The 22,113-nt window shown below is 37.9% G+C and overlaps 2 protein-coding genes across 4 annotated transcripts in view; both read right to left on the reverse strand.

Annotated features, from left to right (window-relative positions):
• Positions 1-1,874: 1,874 nt before the first annotated feature.
• On the reverse strand, positions 1,875-20,561 carry LOC149736544 (sushi, von Willebrand factor type A, EGF and pentraxin domain-containing protein 1-like). 2 transcript variants are annotated; one of them, XM_089876109.1, is made up of 32 exons: positions 20,445-20,561; positions 19,487-19,597; positions 17,575-17,618; positions 17,190-17,243; positions 16,841-16,949; positions 16,446-16,516; positions 15,840-15,896; positions 15,059-15,172; positions 14,362-14,538; positions 13,623-13,799; positions 13,365-13,547; positions 12,767-12,958; positions 12,271-12,450; positions 11,118-11,306; positions 10,839-11,033; positions 10,198-10,401; positions 9,474-9,659; positions 8,873-9,061; positions 8,300-8,485; positions 8,026-8,211; positions 7,421-7,597; positions 6,860-7,072; positions 6,543-6,734; positions 6,290-6,475; positions 5,943-6,146; positions 5,363-5,548; positions 4,911-5,108; positions 4,251-4,410; positions 4,035-4,176; positions 3,306-3,471; positions 2,884-2,991; positions 1,875-2,356 (listed from the first exon to the last, which is right to left on the reverse strand). In XM_089876109.1, exons 2-32 carry the CDS (start codon positions 19,531-19,533, stop codon positions 2,238-2,240), a joined length of 4,791 nt encoding a protein of 1,596 aa, XP_089732235.1. In that variant the 5' UTR covers positions 19,534-19,597; positions 20,445-20,561; the 3' UTR covers positions 1,875-2,237. The 2 variants fall into 2 exon arrangements, with proteins under 2 accessions (XP_089732235.1, XP_089732234.1); XM_089876108.1 differs by lacking the exons at positions 19,487-19,597; positions 20,445-20,561 and adding an exon at positions 18,789-18,995.
• LOC149736545 (ATP-binding cassette sub-family C member 4-like) overlaps positions 20,506-22,113 on the reverse strand; it is a 28,240-nt gene continuing 26,632 nt past the window's right edge. For both annotated transcript variants that reach the window (XM_089876111.1, XM_089876110.1), the window contains one exon: positions 20,506-21,582. In XM_089876111.1, the coding sequence (XP_089732237.1) occupies positions 21,451-21,582 (132 nt within the window). In that variant the 3' untranslated portion in view covers positions 20,506-21,450. The remainder of the gene's footprint in view (positions 21,583-22,113) is intronic.

Raw genomic sequence — 22,113 nt, forward strand, 5'->3', positions numbered from 1 at the left:
CCTTTACATAAACTACTGAGGTAAGATACCGTTATGCATATCCTATATTTCGTAATCGTGTTTTGACCTACTTTTTAAGTCGTGAGGATAGTATAGTTACATAATTTTTGAACTTTCTTTGTTTACTACCAAATGGGACTATAAAAAAAATGAAAAAATATTTAAACGTGTAGGCCTACTTATTTAAGATCGCCAAAATTAGCTTTCAAAATACAATATCCAACTAACAGTAATTTTAAATATAGTACAGTGGGGAAAGATGGGATACCTTTTTAATCTATTTCTCTCGTCCCATTTGTTAATGAACAAAGATTTTTTTTTCAATTAAAACTATATCCTCACAACTCACATAGACTATTGGTAATGGTATAAAAACATGGTCAGGATATTTGAAATAATATGTGCTAAAAGTGTCACATCTTCCCAAACCTACTATATTTACACTGACATAATGCAAATGGAGTTTACGTTTAAATTGTTTTCTTGTTGATAAGTCTTACCAGAACTGTTCGATACAGTGAAATAATTTTGGCCTTCATAATAACAATTTGCTATTTTTTACGGACGGTTTTTAAGCGGAAATCGACCTTTTGTTCCTGCGACTTCGTCAGAAAAATCGTTTCAATGACTGTACTAGGAATAATTAAAATTTCTTTACAGTTATTTAACAAAAAAGGTATTTTCTGTACTTATACAAATATAATCCGTAGTAAATCATATAGCTTTCAAGACATCCAGATTCTACTAGTCGTCTGTTGCTTATTTGTATATATATGGGCTACATCTATACATAGTTTTGTTGCAAATTTCAATCCGCCCTTCAACTCGTGTCTTTGCTATACCAACACAGTGTATGTATTATATAGCACGGTTGGGAATAGCCATTTTTTCATTACGTCTCTTGTCCCATTTGGTAGTAAACAGAGAACATTCAATAAATTTTAAAACGCTGTTCTTACGACTTCCATAGACCGTTGTTAATTGTTTAAAACACGATAAGGATATTTGAATATTATGTGCTAAAGGTGTCCCATCTTCGCCCACAGTATCATATTACGCAATGGCTTAATATAATAGCAATAAACAATTCCGAAAATGACATAAACTTATAGTATAAAGCTGCCATACTTTGCACGTATTAACACGACCAATCAGTACAAAACTAAAAGCGGATTTAAATGTAAAGTGCGTTAAACCATCTCGGGAAAGCGCCATCTTATAACCTTAGGCAAAAAGCGATAAGCGCAATAATCATGATTCCACTTTGAAACGCAAGCACATATAAAATACTTTGTGCAACGAACTGAATATTGTGTTCGTAACAGTTTTCCAATTGTAACGTTCATATTTAGGAAATTGAATGAATAAATGTAACTTACTTTATTCTTGAGTGGCTGGAAATAACAGTCGTTATCACACGGGTGTTCATACACCTTGTGTCAGCTTACGAGTTACTATGTTTGTTACTTTGTGGGTGGTTATTTTTTAGTGGATTTTTCATTGTTTGTACGTGTGGCTGATAATTTAAACAACCTATGAGTGACCACTGGGTAAAGTGTAATTGCCGTGAAGTTTCGTGCTCAAGGACAAATACGCCACAATGGTAGCAGCGACGAGCCTTGATTGAACCCATTACCCATGGGTTACAGGCATGGGCGCGCTAACCACTTTGTGACGAATTAACTAGATTACTGATAACCGAGACGTATACCTGATTAATGCAGCAGAAGTACATTATAGACTTGCATGTCAAGTATTAAAAGAGTCAAGAACAGTGTGCGCGAATTTTAGGTAGAATTCGTTCCTACTATACCCGCTAGCGATTTTCAAGTTATAGGTTCAGGGAAATAGAAGCCTGGACTTGAAACAACACATTGTAAAGTTACGATTTATTGAAATAGCAACATGCTGGCGTTAGTAGATATTAGCGTGAGGGTAGAGCATTGGCAGGTCGAAAGCATTACAATCACCAGAAGAACAAATACATTTAAATAAACTTCACGTTTTCCACAAGCGCAGCCTCCCACAATACGATTTCCAATTGAAGTTTACACAGCAGACCTGATATTTTTAATTATTAGGCAAGTTGTACCAACGGCAAAATTTTACTTAGTTGTGTGTGTATTATATAAGAACTGGATTTTTGCTGCTTAATATAGTTTTTGGGTGGGTGAACATGAAAGTGACCAAACGGTGTATTTTGTACAAAGAAACTAAAGCGTCTAATGCTTAACAATCTAAGGAAGAGTGGCGGCCGCCAAACGCAGCTTTGACAGGACGGTGGACGACGTAGCGGCGGAACCCAGGAAATTGAGGCAAACCCCAGCTGCTGGGCATCCAAGCAGCATACGGATGTCTGTAAAAATACAGTTCGATTAGCTTTCAATTTGAATAGATTTATTGCTGAATTATAGTAATTTGGGACAATACGGGACGTTTTCATTCTCTTTTTACGTCACATCTGGTAGTAAACAAAGAACATTTACAGAATTGTTTAACCGTAGGTTCGCGACCCTAAAAGAGCATTGTAAATGGTTCAAAATGGCTCAGGGAATATGGGATTTAGGTGCTAACTGTATCTAATTTTAACCCATAGTACTACATATCATATGTGAGATCATACTAAGGATACTAAACATATAAATAAATAAACGAATGAATGAATGTTAGTTGCTTTATCCTTGCGTGGACGGAAAACAACAGTCGTTATAAAACGGGTGTTTTGTTTCATACACCTCGTGCCAGCTTACGAGTTACCACGAATTTAACTTTGTGGGCGATTGTTTTAATTTTTTTTATTATATTTTTCGACCCAGCATAGCGCCAGAATTACCTTCAATAAATTAATTGAAACAATTTAAATGTAATTGGAAAACAACTTACATGCTTCATTAGCAGCATAGTTGCTGTCGACAGATGGCAGTATAGAGACAATCATAAGAGTTCCCTTCAGCGATGCTCGAATGGCAGTGATTTCAGTCAAGAAGGTAGCTGCGAAGAATTAAAAAAAAAGGTCCGACACGAATATTTGTATGTACTGAAATCAGACAATACGAAGGTATACATAACAGTATCCATCTCACCAAACAGTACTGTATAGTAGTGTGAGGGAAGATGGGACACCTTTAGCACATATTATCCAAATATCATGATCGTATCACAGTTCCTTTTATAAACGTTTGCATTGCGCTGCATAAATTGAAGTAGAAAAATCGTCCTTGCCTACGAATTATAGTCTCCATACAAAACCTTTTCAGCAAAATCGCTCACAGAAGCACTAGCAGAGCTATAAAAAAATTATGTACCTCGTTCAGCAGCGGTGTATGATTGTGTGTTGTGCATAACTAGAATCACAACATTCGGTATAGTTGATCGGTCCCCATGATTGGCGATAAAGTGGTAGGTTTCGGCACATTGTATTGCTTTTATCGGATTATTTGGGGTTGCACACGGGTATGCAAGACTTGTGAACTATAAAATTTAAAAGTAATTAGGAAACCATACGAGTTATGGCAGAATGGTATATACATGGTGTAGGTTTGTAACAAGAATTCTATCCTTGCTGAATATATGGCACTCCTCTTATTTTCTGTATGTTTTTCTAACTATCAAATTTCTATTAGATCTCACTCCTATTTTAGGTATATAGTAATCGGCCACACAGTTTAAGTAGCTGAACGGTATAGCTGCTGCAAGTATAGTAAGCTTTAGTGGTCTGAGACTTTACATACTTGTAGTGGTAGTTGCTCTAACCTATATAGTCACAAATAAGTTATCTAAATTAGCAGTAACAGTACAATAATTGCTAGATGTGTACAACACCACAATATTTAATGCGAAACGAGTGTTTATAATTAAGTAGCCTCCAGCAACCAGTTACCACGTATGTAACTTTGTGAGTGATTCTCCATTTTAGGTGCTTTTGTTTTCTATTTTAAGGCTTGAGTAGTTATATTAGTGCTGTATCTTCAAAACTATGTATTTATACAGCATACAAAATGCTAACAAAGTACGAGTGTATAGTTTCTCCTTACCAGAGTAAGAGTACTTGCAGTAGACGACAATTGTTTAATTGGCAGTTGGTTCTGGTTAGTTGCTGATGTGCAAACTCCGGCATGCATATGGTAGCCGATTCTCGTATTTGCTTGGGCGACAGTTCCCCAACCAGATTCAATTCTAAAAACAAAACAAATTCAGTAAGCACTGCCATTCACAAAACCACCAACGACAAAATGTATTAAAAACATTACGCTGCTGCCAGGCTCTGCTGAAGGAAAAAGTTCGGGAACGCTGATCCTGTGAGCGAACCGCCGGGTAGAATAGGGGGGGTGACTGACGGGGTTTTTGAACTACATCCGTCCAACGGATCGTTTCCATCCAAAATCATGACAATGTCAAGATCTTTATCACCTAGAAGCAAATAAAAAAAAACAATTAAAATATTTTAAGCGAATCCTTCCCTTATTTATGATCATTCAATGACAAGGTAATTCTTAATCTCGTATCAACTGAATGAAAAAAATGAATGGATGAAACTTATATATCTTGCATGGCCGGAAAACGACAGTTATAACACGGGTGTTCGTACACCTCGTGTCAGCTTACGAGTTACCAAATATGTAACTTTGTAGGTGATTATTTTTTGTGGATTTTTTCATTGCTGCGGTTGTTAAAGCGAGGGTGCCTAATTTTATACACCTCGCTTACAAGTTACACAAATGTAACATTAATTAGTTTTTTTTCTAATTGGCGAAAAATTGGGGCAACAAATAAGTAACTACTGGGCTGGCGCAATGATCGTTTACCCTTTTGCCCACAACAGTAGCAGCACCAAGCGCTTTAGTTAAGATGCGAGTGCTCTAAAATTGCTGCTACTGCACCAAACAATTATACTCATATGGCTTTTGTACTTGGAGCGCAAGTCGGAGCAGCTGCTGACCAAGTTCCCGCAGTAGCAGTTCCAACCCTTTGGCACGTATTTGTTGTTGAACCGACCAGTCTGAAGTTGGCCGCACAGGCATAAGTAATAGACAACCCAATTGTGTATGGGCCGGCAGCAGGTGTGTTTGCAGCTCCATTGCTTGGAATAGAAGGTGGCGCGGTGCAGTCTGCAATGCATAACAAACATTACATTTGCAAACATACACAGATATATAGTAAAGTTGGGTGGAGATAGAACACCTTTTCATTCTATTTTCTCGCCCATTTGGTAGTAAACAAAACACAGTCAAAGAATCATAAAAGCCCCCTTACGACTATAATAAGCCGTCTGTAATACATTAATACAAGATCAGGGTTTTCTGATATTATATGATAAAGGTGTTCAATTTCATCTATAGTTCTATATACAAATATCCCATACCTGTAATGCATTCTGGTGCAGTAGCCGGTAACCATGCGCGGGTAGCCTGGCATGTTATCGTTGCCGTACCAACTAAGGTTGTTCCACTACCACAGGTGTATGTTACTGATGTGCCCTGGGGGTTAAGAGCATTGTTGGGGCTTGGGGTTGGACTGCCTACTGTCCCAGCTGGTGGATTGGTACAGGCTAAAAAGAAAGGGTAATTTATGAATGGATTTTGCTTATTTTTCCTGTGGCAGGAAAACGCCAAAACACATTTCATATACTGTTATAACATAAAAATGTTCTGTTTGATATCATGTATTGCTGACAGAAAGACAGCTCATCGGAGACCTTTGGGTAAAGGAAATGTCGTGAGGTTTGTTTTGCAAAGACACAAACGCAAAGTTAACTGTATCACGTTTCGTCATTTGGTTAAAACGCTCTAGACTGCACATTTTGAGATTTAGTCATGTTTTGCATTTTTTTGTAAAATATTTATTTGAATCCTGAATCTGACTGCTTGATTACAGGCAACCGCGATAAGCGCTATGTTTCTTTATATAATCATAATAACCTGTATATAATAACTTGTACTTACCGGGCACGCATGATGGGGCGGCGTTAGGCCATGCACCTCCTGTACACGTGTTTTCCGTGGAAGAACCGATTGCAAGAGCGTAAGTGGCGGCGCAAGTGTAAGTGTAACGCGTGCCTTCCACGTTTTCTCCAGGGACGGGATTTTTCGTTGTATCGAGTACATTATTGCCATTGGATGGAGCAGACGGGAGTGCAGTTGTGCATTCTACAGCAACGAAAGGAAGAGTTGACAATTTTGATTAAAAAAAATATTTTTTTTAATGCATGGTAAAATGAGCGCGTTTTATTTATTTAACATTCTTATGTATAAATTCATAGGGGCTTTGCATAAATACGTGTGTACATTACTTTGCAAACATGAAGGAGCTGTTGCGCTTGTCCAGGTAAGAGTCGATGCTGTACAGGTGTTAATGGTTGGCGTTGTTAATGCGTATGCAGCAGAAGTGCAGGAGTAGGTGACAGTCTGGCTACCAGTCCACTGGGTGCCAGTAATTTGGTTTCCATTTGCAGCGATCTGGGGCACGTTAATGCAGGCTGTAAAAAAAGCAAAAATGGTATAGTTGGGTCGTTAACTGTTTACTAATGGTCTGTTACACTTTACCTGACACACATGTGGGCGCGGTTGCTGGTGTCCACGTATTTGGGCCTGTACATGTAAGTGTAGTATCTCCCAGAGGATTTGAGGGTGAAGGAGAAGTGCAAGTGTATACAGCATTTGTGTTCAAATCATAAGGTCCTGCGGCAGGAGTGATGGTAGTGGTACCAGTGGTCGTCGTGGGCGCAGTTGAACAAACTGTAGGATTAATGAGATATTGCGTATTTAGAATTTAGTCAGTTCACGAATAGTACATTCCCTAAATGAAGTTATAACATTTCGTTTATGTACGAAACACTTGTTGGTAGATTAGGTATACTTGCTTGCAACGCATGTAGGTAAGTCGGCAGGTGTGGTGTATTTCCACAAGCCTGTCGACAGACACTCGTTCTGATGGGGGGCGTTATTGCCAGAAGTAGCGGCAACAATCTTGTATGAGGTAGTGGGTGCACACGCGTAAGTGATAACATCTCCCTCTGCCCACGTAGAAGCTGATCCAGTACCAGCATTCGTTACAGCGGGGGGCGCAGCGCACGCTGTTAACAAAGTAAATATTTTATTATCTTAAACTAAGGTATCCTTGTAGAGCAGGACTACTTAATTACAAACACTTATTTCGCATTAAATATTGTGGTGCTGTACACATCGAGCAATTATTGTACTGTTACTGCTAATTTAGATAACTTATTTGTGACTATATAGGTTAGAGCAACTACATTACAAGTATGTAAAGTCTCAGACCTCCAAAGCTTACTATACTTGCAGCAGCTATACCGTTCAGCTACTTAAACTGTGTGGCCGATTACTATATACGTAAAATAGTAGTGAGGTCTATTAGAAAGTTAATAGTTAGAAAAACACACAGCAACAGGGAATATACATACATTTTCGGCAACTAGGCGTTGGCGACCAAGTTAAAGTAGCAGATTGGCATGTGACAGTTTGTGGCGTGGTAGGAACTGAACCAGCATTGCAAGTATAAGTAACAGATCCTAATGCATTAGTGTATGTGTTCTTTGGTGTGTAATCGCCATTGGTGATAGTAGGAGCAGCATAGCAAACTGTCAAATAAAAAAATATCTTTAGGTTTAGATTCAGCATACGTATGCAAAATCGTTTTTCTTAACCTAATAATAAGCACAGCATGTGTGTTTTAGAGTAAAAAATACGTTTTAATTTAATTTAACATCTGAAATATTTTGCAAAATTGTCTTAGTATAAACTGTCGAAAATAAACATAGCAATATTCGAAAAATAGTTTTGTGTATAAAACCTATGCGTGGTGTTCAGTTTAAAAATAAAAAATTATGTTATTCTTGAAAAATATAGGTTTCAGAATGCATGCTCTTTAAGAAATGTTTCAACACATAGGATAAATGCCTAAAGTAGCAAGCATGCATTTGTTGTTTAGATTATTCTAACTGACCCTGAGACATCAGCGCAGTTATTGTAACAGTTTTTGTAATAAAAACTAGTATATACCACATACCTGCTTCGCATGATGGACCTGTAGTGTATTCCCAAGTACCGTCGGCTTTGCATTTGTTTTTGTTGACTCCACGAACATTAAGTACTCCTGTGCAGCTGTACGTAACTTCTTCATTGACTTCATACTCTGTCTTTACCGGTGCGAATTGGCCGGTGCCGCTGCTTAAGCCCGGTGGGGCAGAACAGACTGCAAACAGAAGCAAACAGTTAATATGCAAGGTTTGTTACTAATAATGTAAAAGCGAACCTATTTTTATCTAATTAATTACAATTACCTTTTCGGCATGTTGGAGCTGTGGTAGGTGACCAGACGCCAGTGTTTTGACAGGTAAGGATCAAAGATCCTAGTGGTGTAAAACCAGTATTGCATGAGTATACGACCGTATTTCCAGTTGTGAATGGTGCTGTTGGATTTGTCGCAATATTGCTGTTCGCGTTAGCTGGTGGGAATGTTGGACAATCTGAAAGTAAAGGTTAAATGAGAGAACGAATAAATGAATGAAACTATATATATTTTTCCTTGGGTGGCGGGGCTACGACACTTGTTAAAACACGGGTGTCCTGTTTCAAACATCTTTTACCTGTTTACGAGTTGGCATGTGTATAACATTGGCAGTTTATTTATTTTTTATTTTTTAATGTATGCCTCACAATTAAGCCAACCCATAAGGGATCACTTGGTTAGAGAAACTTCTTTTTAGTGTCTTAACAACCAACCTACATGTTAGCAGCGACGAGCCTTGAACCCATAAACTTCATGTTGTATAGGCAGGCGTGCCATAACTACTGTGCCACGACGCCGGTAATTAAAGTAACTTATAATTTTCAATAAAATACTGCAATCTTACCTGGAACACACTGGGGCCCAGTGGGTGGAACCCAGGCAAGCGTTCCAGCAGTGCAAGTAGTAGTACTGGTGCCAACTAAGTTATTGCCAGCTGCACATGTGTATGTTACCGTTTGTGAGGCAGTATATGTGGCTTGGATGGGAGATAACGTGCCTGTTCCAGCAGCAAATGGTGGTGGATTGATGCACACTAAGGAATAAAGTAGGTGAGAATAGTATATATGGGGGGCGTGGAATTGGACACGTATAGTGTAAAATTATTCTTCTTTGACGGTTTTTAGTAAACTAAATAAGTATTTTACAAAAAAAAAAACTTCAAAGCATGATTAAGTCTTAAGTGTACAGTCCGTGTATTGCCCCATGCATATTCAGAATTTGTTTTATTTTTTTACCACACTTTTATAAAAGCATATATGTACAGAACATTAAAGCATGTGCCGGTTAATCAAGCTATACCATTTTTTTAACACACTATAATTGATTTCGTTCTAACATACTGCAATAAACCAGAGTTATAAACTTCTAGGTTCAATACAGAAACACTTTGTTAATTTTCTTGTTACCAGACATAGAACACTTGATCAAAAAAAACTCATTCCTACCTGCTTGGCATGTAGGTGCAGTAGCGACACTCCACACGCCATTTGCCCCGCAAGTTGATGTGATTGACGACTGTGGAATTACCTTTTCATTATTGGCACAGGAGTATGTAATAGAAGCTCCTAAACCATATTTTGTAGCCACGGGGGCAGCTGCAAGGTTAGTAGTAAGTGGCGGAGTTCCACATGCTGCAAATACAAACAAAGGTTTTGTTTAGCACTTGAGTTTTCAGCACTTAAGTTTTCAGACAGTTATTTTTAAACGCTCGTTATGTAAGAGTCATGAGAATATGGTTATATAATTCTGTAAATATTTCGTTTACCGGTACAAGAAATAAAAATAAAACCGTGTCTCATCTTACTCCTTCATACATAGTAGGGTGGGGAAGATGGGACACCTTTAGCACATATTGTCAAAATATACTGATCGTGTTTTAAACAATTAACAACAGTCTATGGAAAGTACCAAATAGGACGGGAAAATAGAATAAAAATGTGTCTCATCCTACTATAGAGTACGATAGGGGGAGATGGGACACCTTTACCACGTAATATCCGAATATCCTACTCGTGTTTGAGGATACAGTTTTATAATTCATTGAATATTTTTTGTTTACTACCAAATAAGACGAAAAAAATGGAATGAAAAGGTGTCCCATCATCTTTATAATAAAATTAAACGCTTTTTTTACTTTGGAACACTTGTTAGGCTGATGATTTTAAATACCTGCTTGACAGACTGGTGCTGACGTTGGACTCCATACGCCCGTAGATTGGCACACTAGTTTATCACTTGTTCCAGATGGAAAGTCAAAATTGGCGGCGCATGCATACGTAGCAACAGTATCCGGGGAGTACGTGGTGCCAATTACAGCGGTAGAATAGGTCGTCGCAACAGAGTTTGCACCAGCAGCAGGAGCGGCGGGACAATCTGAATCAACAAATGTAATGAGTATACGTAACTTGTTTATCCTCCCGCCTCAAAGCAACGGCAGTAATTCTGAGTGTTCTGTTTCCCATACCTCCGCTTGCGAGCTTTTAAATATGCAAATTTATAAGTATTTTAGATTTAGTTTTCAATAATGTCGTTTTTTTGTTTGTGAGGCTGATAATTTGTACAGTCGCTTGGTCTCCACTGGGTTTGAGTAGTTATGAGCGCCAAGCCTGATATAGGGTATATACGCCGTAACGGTATTGCAACGTCGAGCTTTTGGTTGAGCGCTCTAACCACTGTGGCCAGGCCCCAGTACATATATTAAAATTATCTACATGAAAGAGGATTTCATTAAACTAGTGAATCAAGGTTAGTTAACACCCAAATCGACCGGTGTTCTTAATTGTAATTATCTAAATGGATAAAAATCTTACTCTTTAAACATATGTTTGTGGCAGGAACATTGAATGTGACTGTACTGCCTGTTATCGTGCAAGGCACAGCCATTTGTCCAAGTGGATTAAAGGTGTAGCCAGCATCGCAAGAAAACGTGTAACTTTGTCCGCTCGGAATTGATGCAGTAGTTGGTGTTATGGCTCCATTTGCTGGTGGGGTCGGTCGTGGGCATTCTTTAAGAAAATAATACATTGTCAAGGAAAATTACAATTAAGCTATGATGTATGGCGATATTATTTAACGCAAATGTAACTTACCAAGCTTGCATTCAGGCGGAGGATTTTTCCATGACGCTCCTGTTAAACATTCATTGGTAGTTGTCCCTACTAGCTGTGCACCCGGTGGAGTTAGGCATGAGGTATACAGCAAGGTGGTTCCAACAGGGAAAGATGTTCCGGTAACGGAAGTTGTTCCGGTGCCGACAGAAATTGGATTAGGGGGACAATCTGAAAGAATTTATCAAATTAACAAACACGTAAACCGTATCGAATGCACGTGTACCATTTAATAATAAAATTATAAAGTCATAAAGCCATTAATATTTATCGATAATAAATAAAAAATATCTTTAACCCAGGGGCGTATCCAGGAATTTAAAAAGGGGGAGGGGGTCCGCAAGTATTTTGTTTAGAAAATGGCCGCGTATAAACGTAACGTGCCTGATAAAAACATACCCTGACTAACATAAATTATAACGCACACACTGGCGCAAATAGACCTGCTCAAAAGGGTACCCACTAGGTGCAAAAAAAACCCGAAGGTGCAAAAAAATTTATGCTTAAACCCCCACCTTTCTACTGTAAAACCCCCTCGTTTTACAAATCTATTTGAATAACTACATACATAATTTTTCGCCTTTAATTGCGAAATCCTAAGCGGAAACACTGGCCACGAAGTAACTCGCAGGTGCTGCTGTTCCTGACTTTCCAAGAGTAAATTCCTAACAAACGAATTTGTACTAGGTTTCGTTACAAACTCTAATGTGAAACCCTCGTATTTAACCACGCATATTCGGATTTGATTACATATACAAAAATGCATCGAATAACGCCGAAATTATCGAATCCTGATTCCGCCCATCTCTAGGTTTTTTACACATGATTGACTTATACTAACCCCGTGTATAAATATTCACACCAAAAATAGTGTAACTTTAGATTAAAAACCTTAAATTAATTTAATAAAATATAACGTAAAATTGGTTTTAAACTACAATAATATGACTGCTTTACCATTTTTTTTAGAGGAGGGGTCTTATTTTCCAAAGAAAAAATTAAAAAAAAAATTTTTTTCAAGTATTATTCAAAGGGGGGGGGGTGTCCGGACCCCCGTGACCCCCCCCTGTATACGCCCCTGCTTTAAACAGTATAAGGTTAACTGAAAAAAAAAAATGTTTCCAATTGAGCTCACCTGCTACGCAAGTCGGTGCAGCGGCTGGAACCCAGCTTCCTGAAGTGCATGTTAGTGTGGCAGATCCCGAAATACTGAATGCTCCTGAACAACTGTACTGTACTGTTTCCCCCTCGATATAAGGTACTGAAGCTGCCGGTTGATTTCCGTTTGACCCGATGATTGGCGGAGCCGCACAGTCTAAAACCAGAAGAAACAATTTTTTTTCTGCTTTGTTTGATGCTTTCTATTTTAGCTAGGTACTTTCGTGGGGAAATAAAAAACGCTAATAAAATGAATGAATTATTGAATATGCGGATAAGGAGTATATAAAACACAATTAATTAGCCTTGACAGTCGTTGTATAAACATGGGTGTTCTGTTTCATATACTTCCTAAGTTACCACGTATGTAACTTTGTGGGTGACTTTTGGGGGGTGTTGCTTCCTTCGATTTTCGAAAATATGCATATGTTTCAATACATACATAACATACTGAAATGCTTTTTTTTCTCTACCTCGCGTACAACTTGTCGGTCCAGATGGGTATACCCATGCAGGCCCTGCTCCACAGTTGATCGTTGCCGACCCCTTGAGACTGTAACCTTGATTACATGTATAGGTGGCGGAGCCACCAATCGCGACGTTGGGCACGGAAGCCGTTGTAGGAGTGAACGAGCCAAAAGCAACTGTTGGGACGGTTGGACAAACTGAAAACGAAACACAATTAATTACGAATTTGCAGTTAGTTTATTCTAAATAGTTATAGCATTTTGAAGGAATGTATGAAACTTGGTTTATCCTCGCATGGCGGTAAAGCGACAGTTGTTATAACTCGGTGTTCTGTTTCATATGCACCTCGTGTCTGCTTTTATGAAATACAACGTATTGGTAAATTGCGTGTTTGTTGTGCAATTTTTTTTTCTGTATGGTTGACAATCTGGAAAACCTGTAAGTGGCCACTGGGTTTGGAGTAAAAGCAAGTCTTTTGCTAAGAAAAGACACATACACCCACAATGATAGCAGGGACAGGCCTCGAACTTATAACCTCCAGTTTAGAGAAAGGCTCCCTGACCACTGTGCCACGGCGTAGCAGGACGCAATAAATAAACTTACCAGCTGACGAGCATGTGGGCGCAGTAGTTTGGGACCATGTGTTTCCAGCCATACACTGGTTAGAACTGCTTCCAATTAAGGTGTAACCCGTGGCACATGTATATTGGACCATTTCGTTTAAGCTGTACGATGGTTTGTTTTGGGTATAAATTCCGTTTGTGATCGCTGGTGGTGGACCGCAGCCTGTATAGGGCACATATGGTTTAGAACTCTAGATCTATGAATCTACGAAGATTAAAATGTATAGGCATTACGTACCATCGCAAGTGGGAGCGGATGTACTGCTCCATACTCCACCAGCAAGACAGTTGTTGGTGGTTGGTCCTACGAGTGCTGGTTGGGTTAAACAACTGTAGGTTACAGATTGTCCTATATTGAATGTTGTGCCTGGCGGCGCATAACTGAGTCCAGGTCCAGTTGGTGGGCCGCTGCAAGCTGAAATTTTGTTTTGGGTTATTTATGTTTAACGCTGCACAGCTCACAGGTAATCCTTTAGCTGGTGGCCACCTGAAATTTTGGTTTCAAAATGTTTCTTAGGTTGTACTAATACCCACTGTATAATTTGTTTTAAAAATAACTTGGGCGTTGGTGTCGAAAATTAATTTTGAAATTGCGCGAAATCGTGCTGCATCACCGTATTTTCCACACCAGCCGTTATGAATTAATTAAACCAAGGTTGGATTGTATTGTTACGTTTGATTCCTACGTTAAAACAGAGGGAAAAAATAAGGCTATAACGTCTAGTAACTTATGTAATATACCACTATTGTGACGTAACATACCGCGATTGTGACATAATAAATCGTTAACCTTATGCAAATCAGACGAATTACGGTGACAAAGCATGTTTTCGCGCATTTTAAAGTTAATTTTCGACAGGAACGCCCGACTTTTTTGAAAAAAAATTAGACAGTGGATATCAGTAAGACCTAAGGAACATTTTAAAACCAAAATTCCAGGAGGCCACCAGCTAAAAGATTACCCAGCTCACACTTACCCTTGATACAAGTTGGAGCCGCGGGTGTCCAGACTTTAGTAACCTGGCACGTCAATGTAGTTGCGCCAGATATTGTGTAACCTGCTAAGCAGGAATACACAACTGTTGCTCCTGCGTTGAATGTGGTACCGGTGGGAGCATACGAGCCAAAACTTACGGTCGGAGGAGCGCTACATACTGTAAAACAAAGCGTTTAAGTTAAGAAGTTAAAATGCGTAAATTTATATATAGAGAGCATTGACCTAATGGAAGGTGCCTTTTTAGATTTAAAGTTGTAGAAATTTTAGATTTAAAGTTGTAGTTTTAGCCATAAAAACTAATAAGGACTTATTTGCGTGTAATAACCTGCGACAAACAAATGAATGTTAAATATTTAGTTTTTTTTATCGTGACAGGTCAACGAAAGGCGTTATAGCATGTGTTATCCGGTTTTACAAATCTAATGACTTTCGGACAAAGCAAATATAAGAAACCACCATTTCTGTGTGCTTGTTTTTCTGGATTTTTGTTAATGACTGACAAAGACCACTTGGTTGGAACGATTTTCGTTAGGCGCCTTGCCTAAGAACAATATACGCCACCATAGTAGCAGCAACGAGCGTTGAACCCAAAACCTCTGCGTTAGAGTAAACCGCACAAATCACTGTGATACGGGGGCAAAAATATCCAAACCCGTTACAGTACAAAGTATACACACCATTTTCGCAGTTGGTCCCAGTAATTCCAGCTGGGCACGTGCACGTGTATCGGTTGTTATGATTCGAACAGACTCCACCGTTCATACAAGGATTAGATGCACATTCGTCAATGTCTGATAATACATTGTATTGCAATAAACTGTATGTAACTTGCTTTAAAGGTATCAAACATTTTTTTTTAAATGAGAGTTAAGAATGATTTCATTTAATACGAAAATGACGATGCCATTTAAAATATAAAGGTAAAATATATTTCTCTATTACTACTAGTGGTTGGACTTAATTTTTGCTGGTTACGTTTTCGTTGCACCAGATCATCGGAGTTAAGAATGTGTTTTTAAAAAGGGTATTTAAACAAAACTACCTAAGAAGTATTAACATTATGATAATCACTGTTGTACTAAAAAATAGCATTCTTTACAGGACTTTATTTCTTGTTTTTTCACGCGACTATAAAATATGTCAAATATACATATATATAGTAGAGTGGGAAAGATGGGACACCTTTAACACATAATATCTAAATAGCCTGATCGTGTTTTAAACAATTAACCACGGTCTGTGAAAGTCGTGAAGATATGTACGGTTTTATAATTCATCGTTTCTTGTTAACTACCAAATGAAAAGAGAAAACCAAACGAAAAGGTGTCCCATCTTCCCCCACCCTACTATACTGCTATGTCAAAATAAATCTAAAAGCAAACATCTTTTTTCATAAAATCGGGTATATAACATCATATAAGAAATTCAAATAATTTATGTATATGTAAATTTGTATACCTTTACACTGAGGTGGATTAGTAAATCCGGGAGGGCAATTCGTCCTTTGTCGAATAACTAGAAAAAAATAAAATGTTATAAAATATTTATAATATAGGATGGGCTACCTATTAAGCAGATGTTTTCAAAATATTTGTTTTAAAAGATTTGGTATATAAGTATGCGTAAATAATGTGTATAATCTGTATACAGTAATTTTTTTTGAGAAACTTGGGGTGCCTCAGGTACAGTGTTAGGCGAGGTCGTTTTTGTAGAAAATTTTGACACTTTTACAGTATTAGTGTCTTTTTTTGGAGGGGGTGAGGGTAATGGATCAATTGTGGCCTAAATCCTAGGGCCCATGCTGCGGGACCTTACCCACATAGAATAGAATAGTATTAGTGTCCTGCCCTTGGACACATACGCCTACAATGGTAGCAGCGTCACGTATTGTATACCTGCAATTTTTGAGCTAAAGACAGGCGTATAGCCAAGTGTTACGGTGGGATGACAAAAAAATGTCTACGCATTTCAACACCAACATCACTGAGTGTAGGTGATTTTAACATGGCATAATAATACACAGTACATAGCAGCCTTACAGGAGAGCATACTAAATTAACCTACTGTAATGAGAGGCTTGGAAACATGTGCTTGTCAGGTTGTTCCAGCAGCATGAATGTTGAAGGCACCTTTCTCTATATAAAAATAAATATGTTTTATTAATTTTGGTATGTATATAGTAGAGTAGGGGAAAATGAGACACTTTTTAATTCTATTTTCTTGACCCATTTGGTAGTAAACAAAAAACATTCGGAATGAAAAGGTGTCCCATCTTCCCCCACCCAACTATATTATATTCTATCGTACATGGGTGAGGTCCTTGTTAGACGAGCCAAGATATAGACCAGATTTTGCTCAGTACTCCCAATACCCATAGTATTATCACGTATATTAATTAACAACTGTGTAAAGGCTTGAAACAAACTGGTTTAAAATATTTTTTGCATAAATGTACGTACACGGTCATAGGAGGATAAATTCTTCCGCATCTTGCAAATCGTGGTACACATGTTCGAATAAGCATGTTGCCTGTGTAACCAGGTTCGCCTCCCAAATGAAGTAAATTGGCTAAAAGTTGAATTTACACGTTAACGCACAAAAAGCTATTCCGTTAAAACGTGAAAGAATAAAAAATAAATTTTATTTAATGCGGTGGTATCTGAATACTGTACAAGTAGGATGTTTATTATTTTGATTCCACGTCTTTGTAACTGAGTTAACGTTTATAATTTCATGCGTAATAATAATTAACGTATGTGTACTTCATACCAACTTAGCAAGTTTATATTGTGTATGCAGTAAACTTACATCCAGTTTGTGATGGTCCTTTTGTTGGTCGGAAACCCATTGAGAGGATGGCCTCTAAAAAAAAACTGCATTAACGCCAAGAAACTCTAAATTAAACAGGTTTATGAACGATTAATGTAACTTGTTTAGGGGCAATGACAGTCGTTATAACACGGTTGTTCTGTTTCACACACCTCGTGCTCGCTTGCAAGTTACGCTGTATGTAACTTTGTTGAAGTGTTTATTATTTTTTTGGCGACATAACATTCCAAATAAATGAACCATCCTACACAGAGGCATATTTATAGACACATAAGTAGCCGGGTTAAGCCTTGTACCAGCAACCTCCGGTTTAGAAGGAGTTACCATGATGCATGTATGTAACTTTGTGGACAACAATACATACCTTTGCGATAACATTGATTGTTTGCATCATCAAAGCAGCAATTTCTAAATGGATAGGGGGAATTTTAGTTGGGTTTCAGTAAAATTAACATTTCTTTGTAGTGGGCAAGAATTAAAGCAAAAGATTTAGGCAAGTTTAAATAGTTTTCAACGCTAAGTCGTATTTAGCCTTTAATGTGTGTTTTTACACATTGTGTTTAAGTAACTAGACGTTGTATATTAGGGTGGGGGAAGGGACACATTTCATTATATTTTCTCGTCCAATTTGGTAGTAACCAAAGAACATGCGCATAAATATAAAACTATATCCTCACGACTCCCACAGGCCGTTGCTAATTGTTTAAAACACGATCAGGATATTTGGGTATTATGTGCTAAAGGTGTCCCATTGTCCCCCACCCTACTATATAATGTGCTAATAAAAATTTGATATAAACTAATTCTTTAATGTTTGAGCGTTTAAAATATATATACTTTTAAATAAATGTTTTGTGCCCGGTGGCTGGTAATTTTTTGTTATGTTTTGTATCAATAAATAACGTATTGTGACTAAAAACTTGATTGCCCTAAACTTGTTCTATTTTGGGAAAAGGGTGTTTTAACCAGCACGACTTTAATGTAACTTTAATGTAATATGTAAAGCATAATGTAAATTTAAATGCCGCAGTAAGCTTTAATCTTCTGCAAAGGGCGCACGAACGACGCGGTGGGTACTTAGCCAGGCTAGGACGAAGTCGTCGTTCATAGTAAAACCAGTTTCCGCTGTAACCAGTCTCCGAGTATCGCCTTGGCTTGCCCCGCAGATATGGCTACGCGGCTGTGCGGGTCCACAAAACGCTTCTCTAAGGGTCACGGCGCCGAGGTGTTCCTGCCACGGTAATTTTGCCCCGCGGCTAGAAGTTCAATACGGCGTATTTTTTGCTCGCTAAACGGTGCAAACAGCACAGGGCGTGTCATGCGCCCATTTTTTGCCAAAACGTATAATATTGTACATTTAATTTATATAGGCAAATGATAATTTCACACTAATTTAAAAAATCAAATTCGCTTCCATTTTTACCGCGTCGTTGTGCGTACGTAAACTTATAAGCAAAGTATGCCTGCAAGGCATTTTTCCAATCAACAAGTCAACAAGTAAACATAAAAATTAGCATACAGTTCTAATCTGTATTGTTGCAGTCACGATTTTAAAATCCCCTCCAAAAAACAACTTACGCCACCAAGCATCCAACTTTAGAACTTGCACGGCAAGGCTTTCGAGAATATATGTCTTGGTTACAGGTCAGCTGTCCCAACGCATATTCCAAGGTCGTCAACGACACAAGCAAAACTAAGAGTAACCCTAGGCGCGCCATTTCGCCACTGTGAACTACTGCGCGTGAAAAATAATTTCTCTATTCGAAGAGAATGATTTTGGTCCAGAGTTATAAACGCTCAAGGTCGGCGGGCCGAAAAACGGATTCTTAAGGCGAGTGATTCGTTTGCAAAAAAGGCATAAAATGACGATTTGGGTGTGACTTCTATACTGATGACGTCACATATTAAGCTGCATATATGCCTATGCAATACGTGGAAATAGAAATTCACGGTAAATAATTATTTTCAAAATTGGTCTATTTTGAATATGGGTATAAAGTGACCGGACCATTTACAACTTACATTGTAGTACGTAACACTTGAATGAATGTCATTCATTCATTCATTCAACACTTAAGTGAATATATAAAAAAAAGATGGAATAGCAGATATAACTTCATAGGCCATGATGTGGTAATATATAGAGCAATAACACGGTAGAATATGCTAAGTTTTTGCTACTCGAAGACCTACATTAAAGTTACCCATCATACCAATAACATAACGTTCAAAAAAATAGTTGTCGGGCAAGTTTTGGCACAAGTTGTATTCGTTACCTGCATTGTGTATATCTGACCGGAAAACGTGGCCCGTGCTTTTGCATGGTTTCTATTGTCAGTGCACATTTACGTATCAACTCGATCCTTGCAAGAGATTAAATTTGCGACCTGAGAAGAATGTGTTACCGCAGGCATGGTGTAGTTATATAGAACGCGAAAGCGCCGGTGATCTGGCTCTAAGGAAAGCAATTATCTGGTGACATTGCGTTAATGAAGACGCACTGTAACACGTAATGCTACGAATTAAATTACCAATTATTCTGTCTTTCTGTTTTAAGCTGCTAATAACCCAGGTCGACCTTTACGTTTAACAAAATTAACTTTTCAAATGATTTCAATAAATCTGCACCAGAATTAATGCTCGACCGTGCAACGGAGGCAATTTTTATGGTTTGGGTTATAAAATAATGCAAATGGTTTTTCTTTATCATAAAAAAGTGGTAACGGAATGTTTATAAGCTCAATTTCAAGTTCAATACGTCAATGTCGTAAAGTAAGTAAACAAACTACGAATTCTCATACAAACTGTGGCGCTGGGTACAATGAATGCGACCTGCCTTAGGGCCCGTTACACGTAAACGGTGGAGCATCTTTTAGCTCAATGTTAAGCTTCAATACCATATTTAATTTCTTAACACAATAATCGAAATATCGAAAACTGTTATTCATATAGTAGGGTGGGGAAAGTGGACCTTTGTATTCTATTTGGTAGTAAACAAAAAACATTCAAAGAATTGTAAAACCGTATCCTCACAACTTTCATAAACCGTTGTTAATTGCTTAAAACACAATCGAGATATTTTGATATTATATGCTTATAAGGTGTCGCATCTTCCCCCACCCTACTATCGTAGGCATGCGGAAATGGTAGTAAACTTGCATAGTAACGAAACTGCTGACTGAACAACACATAGCAAAGTACGTTATAAATACAAATAATAATTGATGTACTTACATGTACGGTTTCCAAGTAGCAAAAGCTTCTCTGGTGCTGTAACATTTCACCCATTCCGGGCTTTTTGTATTTTTTTTTATTTTTTAATCAACAACGAACAAAAAGGTCAAGTTTTACTCAATATATAAAAAATAAATTAGCAAAGGAACAGAAATGGCAGTATTGCCGCTTAGGATCAAGAGTACATCTATATACCATATAGTGTGGGGGGACACCTTTAGCATATAATATTCAGATATACTGATCGTGTTTTAAACAATTAACAACGGTCTATGGGAGCCGTGAGGATACGGTTTTATAATTCTTGGAATGTTCTTTGTTTACTACACCAAATGGGACGAGAAAATAGAATAAAAAGGTGTCTCATTTCCCCCCACCCTACTATATATAATGCTTTAGTTATTAATCAGCTGTAATGTGTATCTTTCGAGGTACGGAAGTTAATGCTGTTCCATATAAGGGTAAACATGGTACTGTAGGGTAAAATGGGACACTGTTAAGAGTTGCGACGTTAAAGGTATATAGTTCCGTACATATTTTGTGTGTGCTCCCAAAATAGGACGAAAAAAAATAAAAACGTATGCCATCTTACCCCACTCTTCAACATATATCAACATTTGCAGAACTTTTTAAAGAAGGATTTGAAATAATGTGTGTATAAGGTGATAGGAAAAATGCTGTATATGGAAAAAGGTAGCTGATCAGTACGTGTGTATGTGTGTGTGTGTAAAGAAGGGGAAAAAATGGAAAGTATCAAATGCGGTAATTTGACCGTTTTAGAAAGTACTGAAATTGGATATATTACACGATTGGCTACGCCGAGACACACTGTACTTACACTTGCTAAAAAAAGGCGTGTTTAAGAAAAAGGGCGATAGTAACAAAGTACAAGATTGCCTAACACAATAAATTAAATACGAACAAATAAATATAAGTTCCAGAAAAACCAACGGTATTACACAAAAAGCTTAATGGTATCTTTTGCCTGTATTAACGGAAGATCAAGTTACATGTTCGTTTCAATTTCCAGGTGATCGTAAGACCCAGGCACGGGCAGGTACCGTGAAAGGAACGACCGTCTGTGGTCAGGTACACCGTTCTCGGGGCTTGTGTTATTATCGTGCGTAACGCTGTGTGCCTGCGGAGATTATACGGTTACATTTGCGAAGATTATATTAGTGTGGTTGTTATGTGGGCATGGCAAGCAGTTTCTATAAACATTGGTTTCAATACGCGTGAATACAGAGGCACTGGGTTTTTTCATCTTATCGTCTGATTTGCTATCGTTGTATGATGGGGTAAAATGGGACATGTTTTCTTCCTTATTTATCGACTTACTTGCAACTACTGTATGGTTGGGGTAAAATGGATTTTTTTTCATTATCTTTTATCGTCTCATTTGCTACTATTGTATGGTGGGGTAAAATGGGACATGTTTTTATTATCTTTTATCGTCTTATTTGCTACTATTGTATGATGGGGTAATATGGGACAAGTTTTCATACACTTTTAACGCCTTATTTGCTACTATTGCATGGTAGGGTAAAATGGGACATGTTTTCAATCTCTTTTATCGCCTCATTTGCTACTACTAAACAAAGAATATTTACAGAATTATACGACCGTTGCCACGCGACTCTAAAAGAGCGTTGTCAATTGTTAAAAACAC

The sequence above is a fragment of the Ciona robusta genome, chromosome 4, assembly GCF_009617815.1.
Source record: "Ciona robusta chromosome 4, ASM961781v2".
NCBI lineage: Eukaryota > Metazoa > Chordata > Ascidiacea > Phlebobranchia > Cionidae > Ciona > Ciona robusta.

Coding starts and splice junctions, on each gene's coding strand:
- LOC149736544 (XM_089876108.1), bottom strand. CDS start 18,928: ATGGCGCGCCTAGGGTTACTCTTAGTTTTGCTTGTGTCGTTGACGACC. Junction 13,800..14,361: donor GGCTCCAACTTGTATCAAGG/GTAAGTGTGAGC, acceptor ACAAAATTTCAG/CTTGCAGCGGCCCACCAACT. Junction 4,411..4,910: donor TGCTCCGACTTGCGCTCCAA/GTACAAAAGCCA, acceptor ATTTGCTTCTAG/GTGATAAAGATCTTGACATT.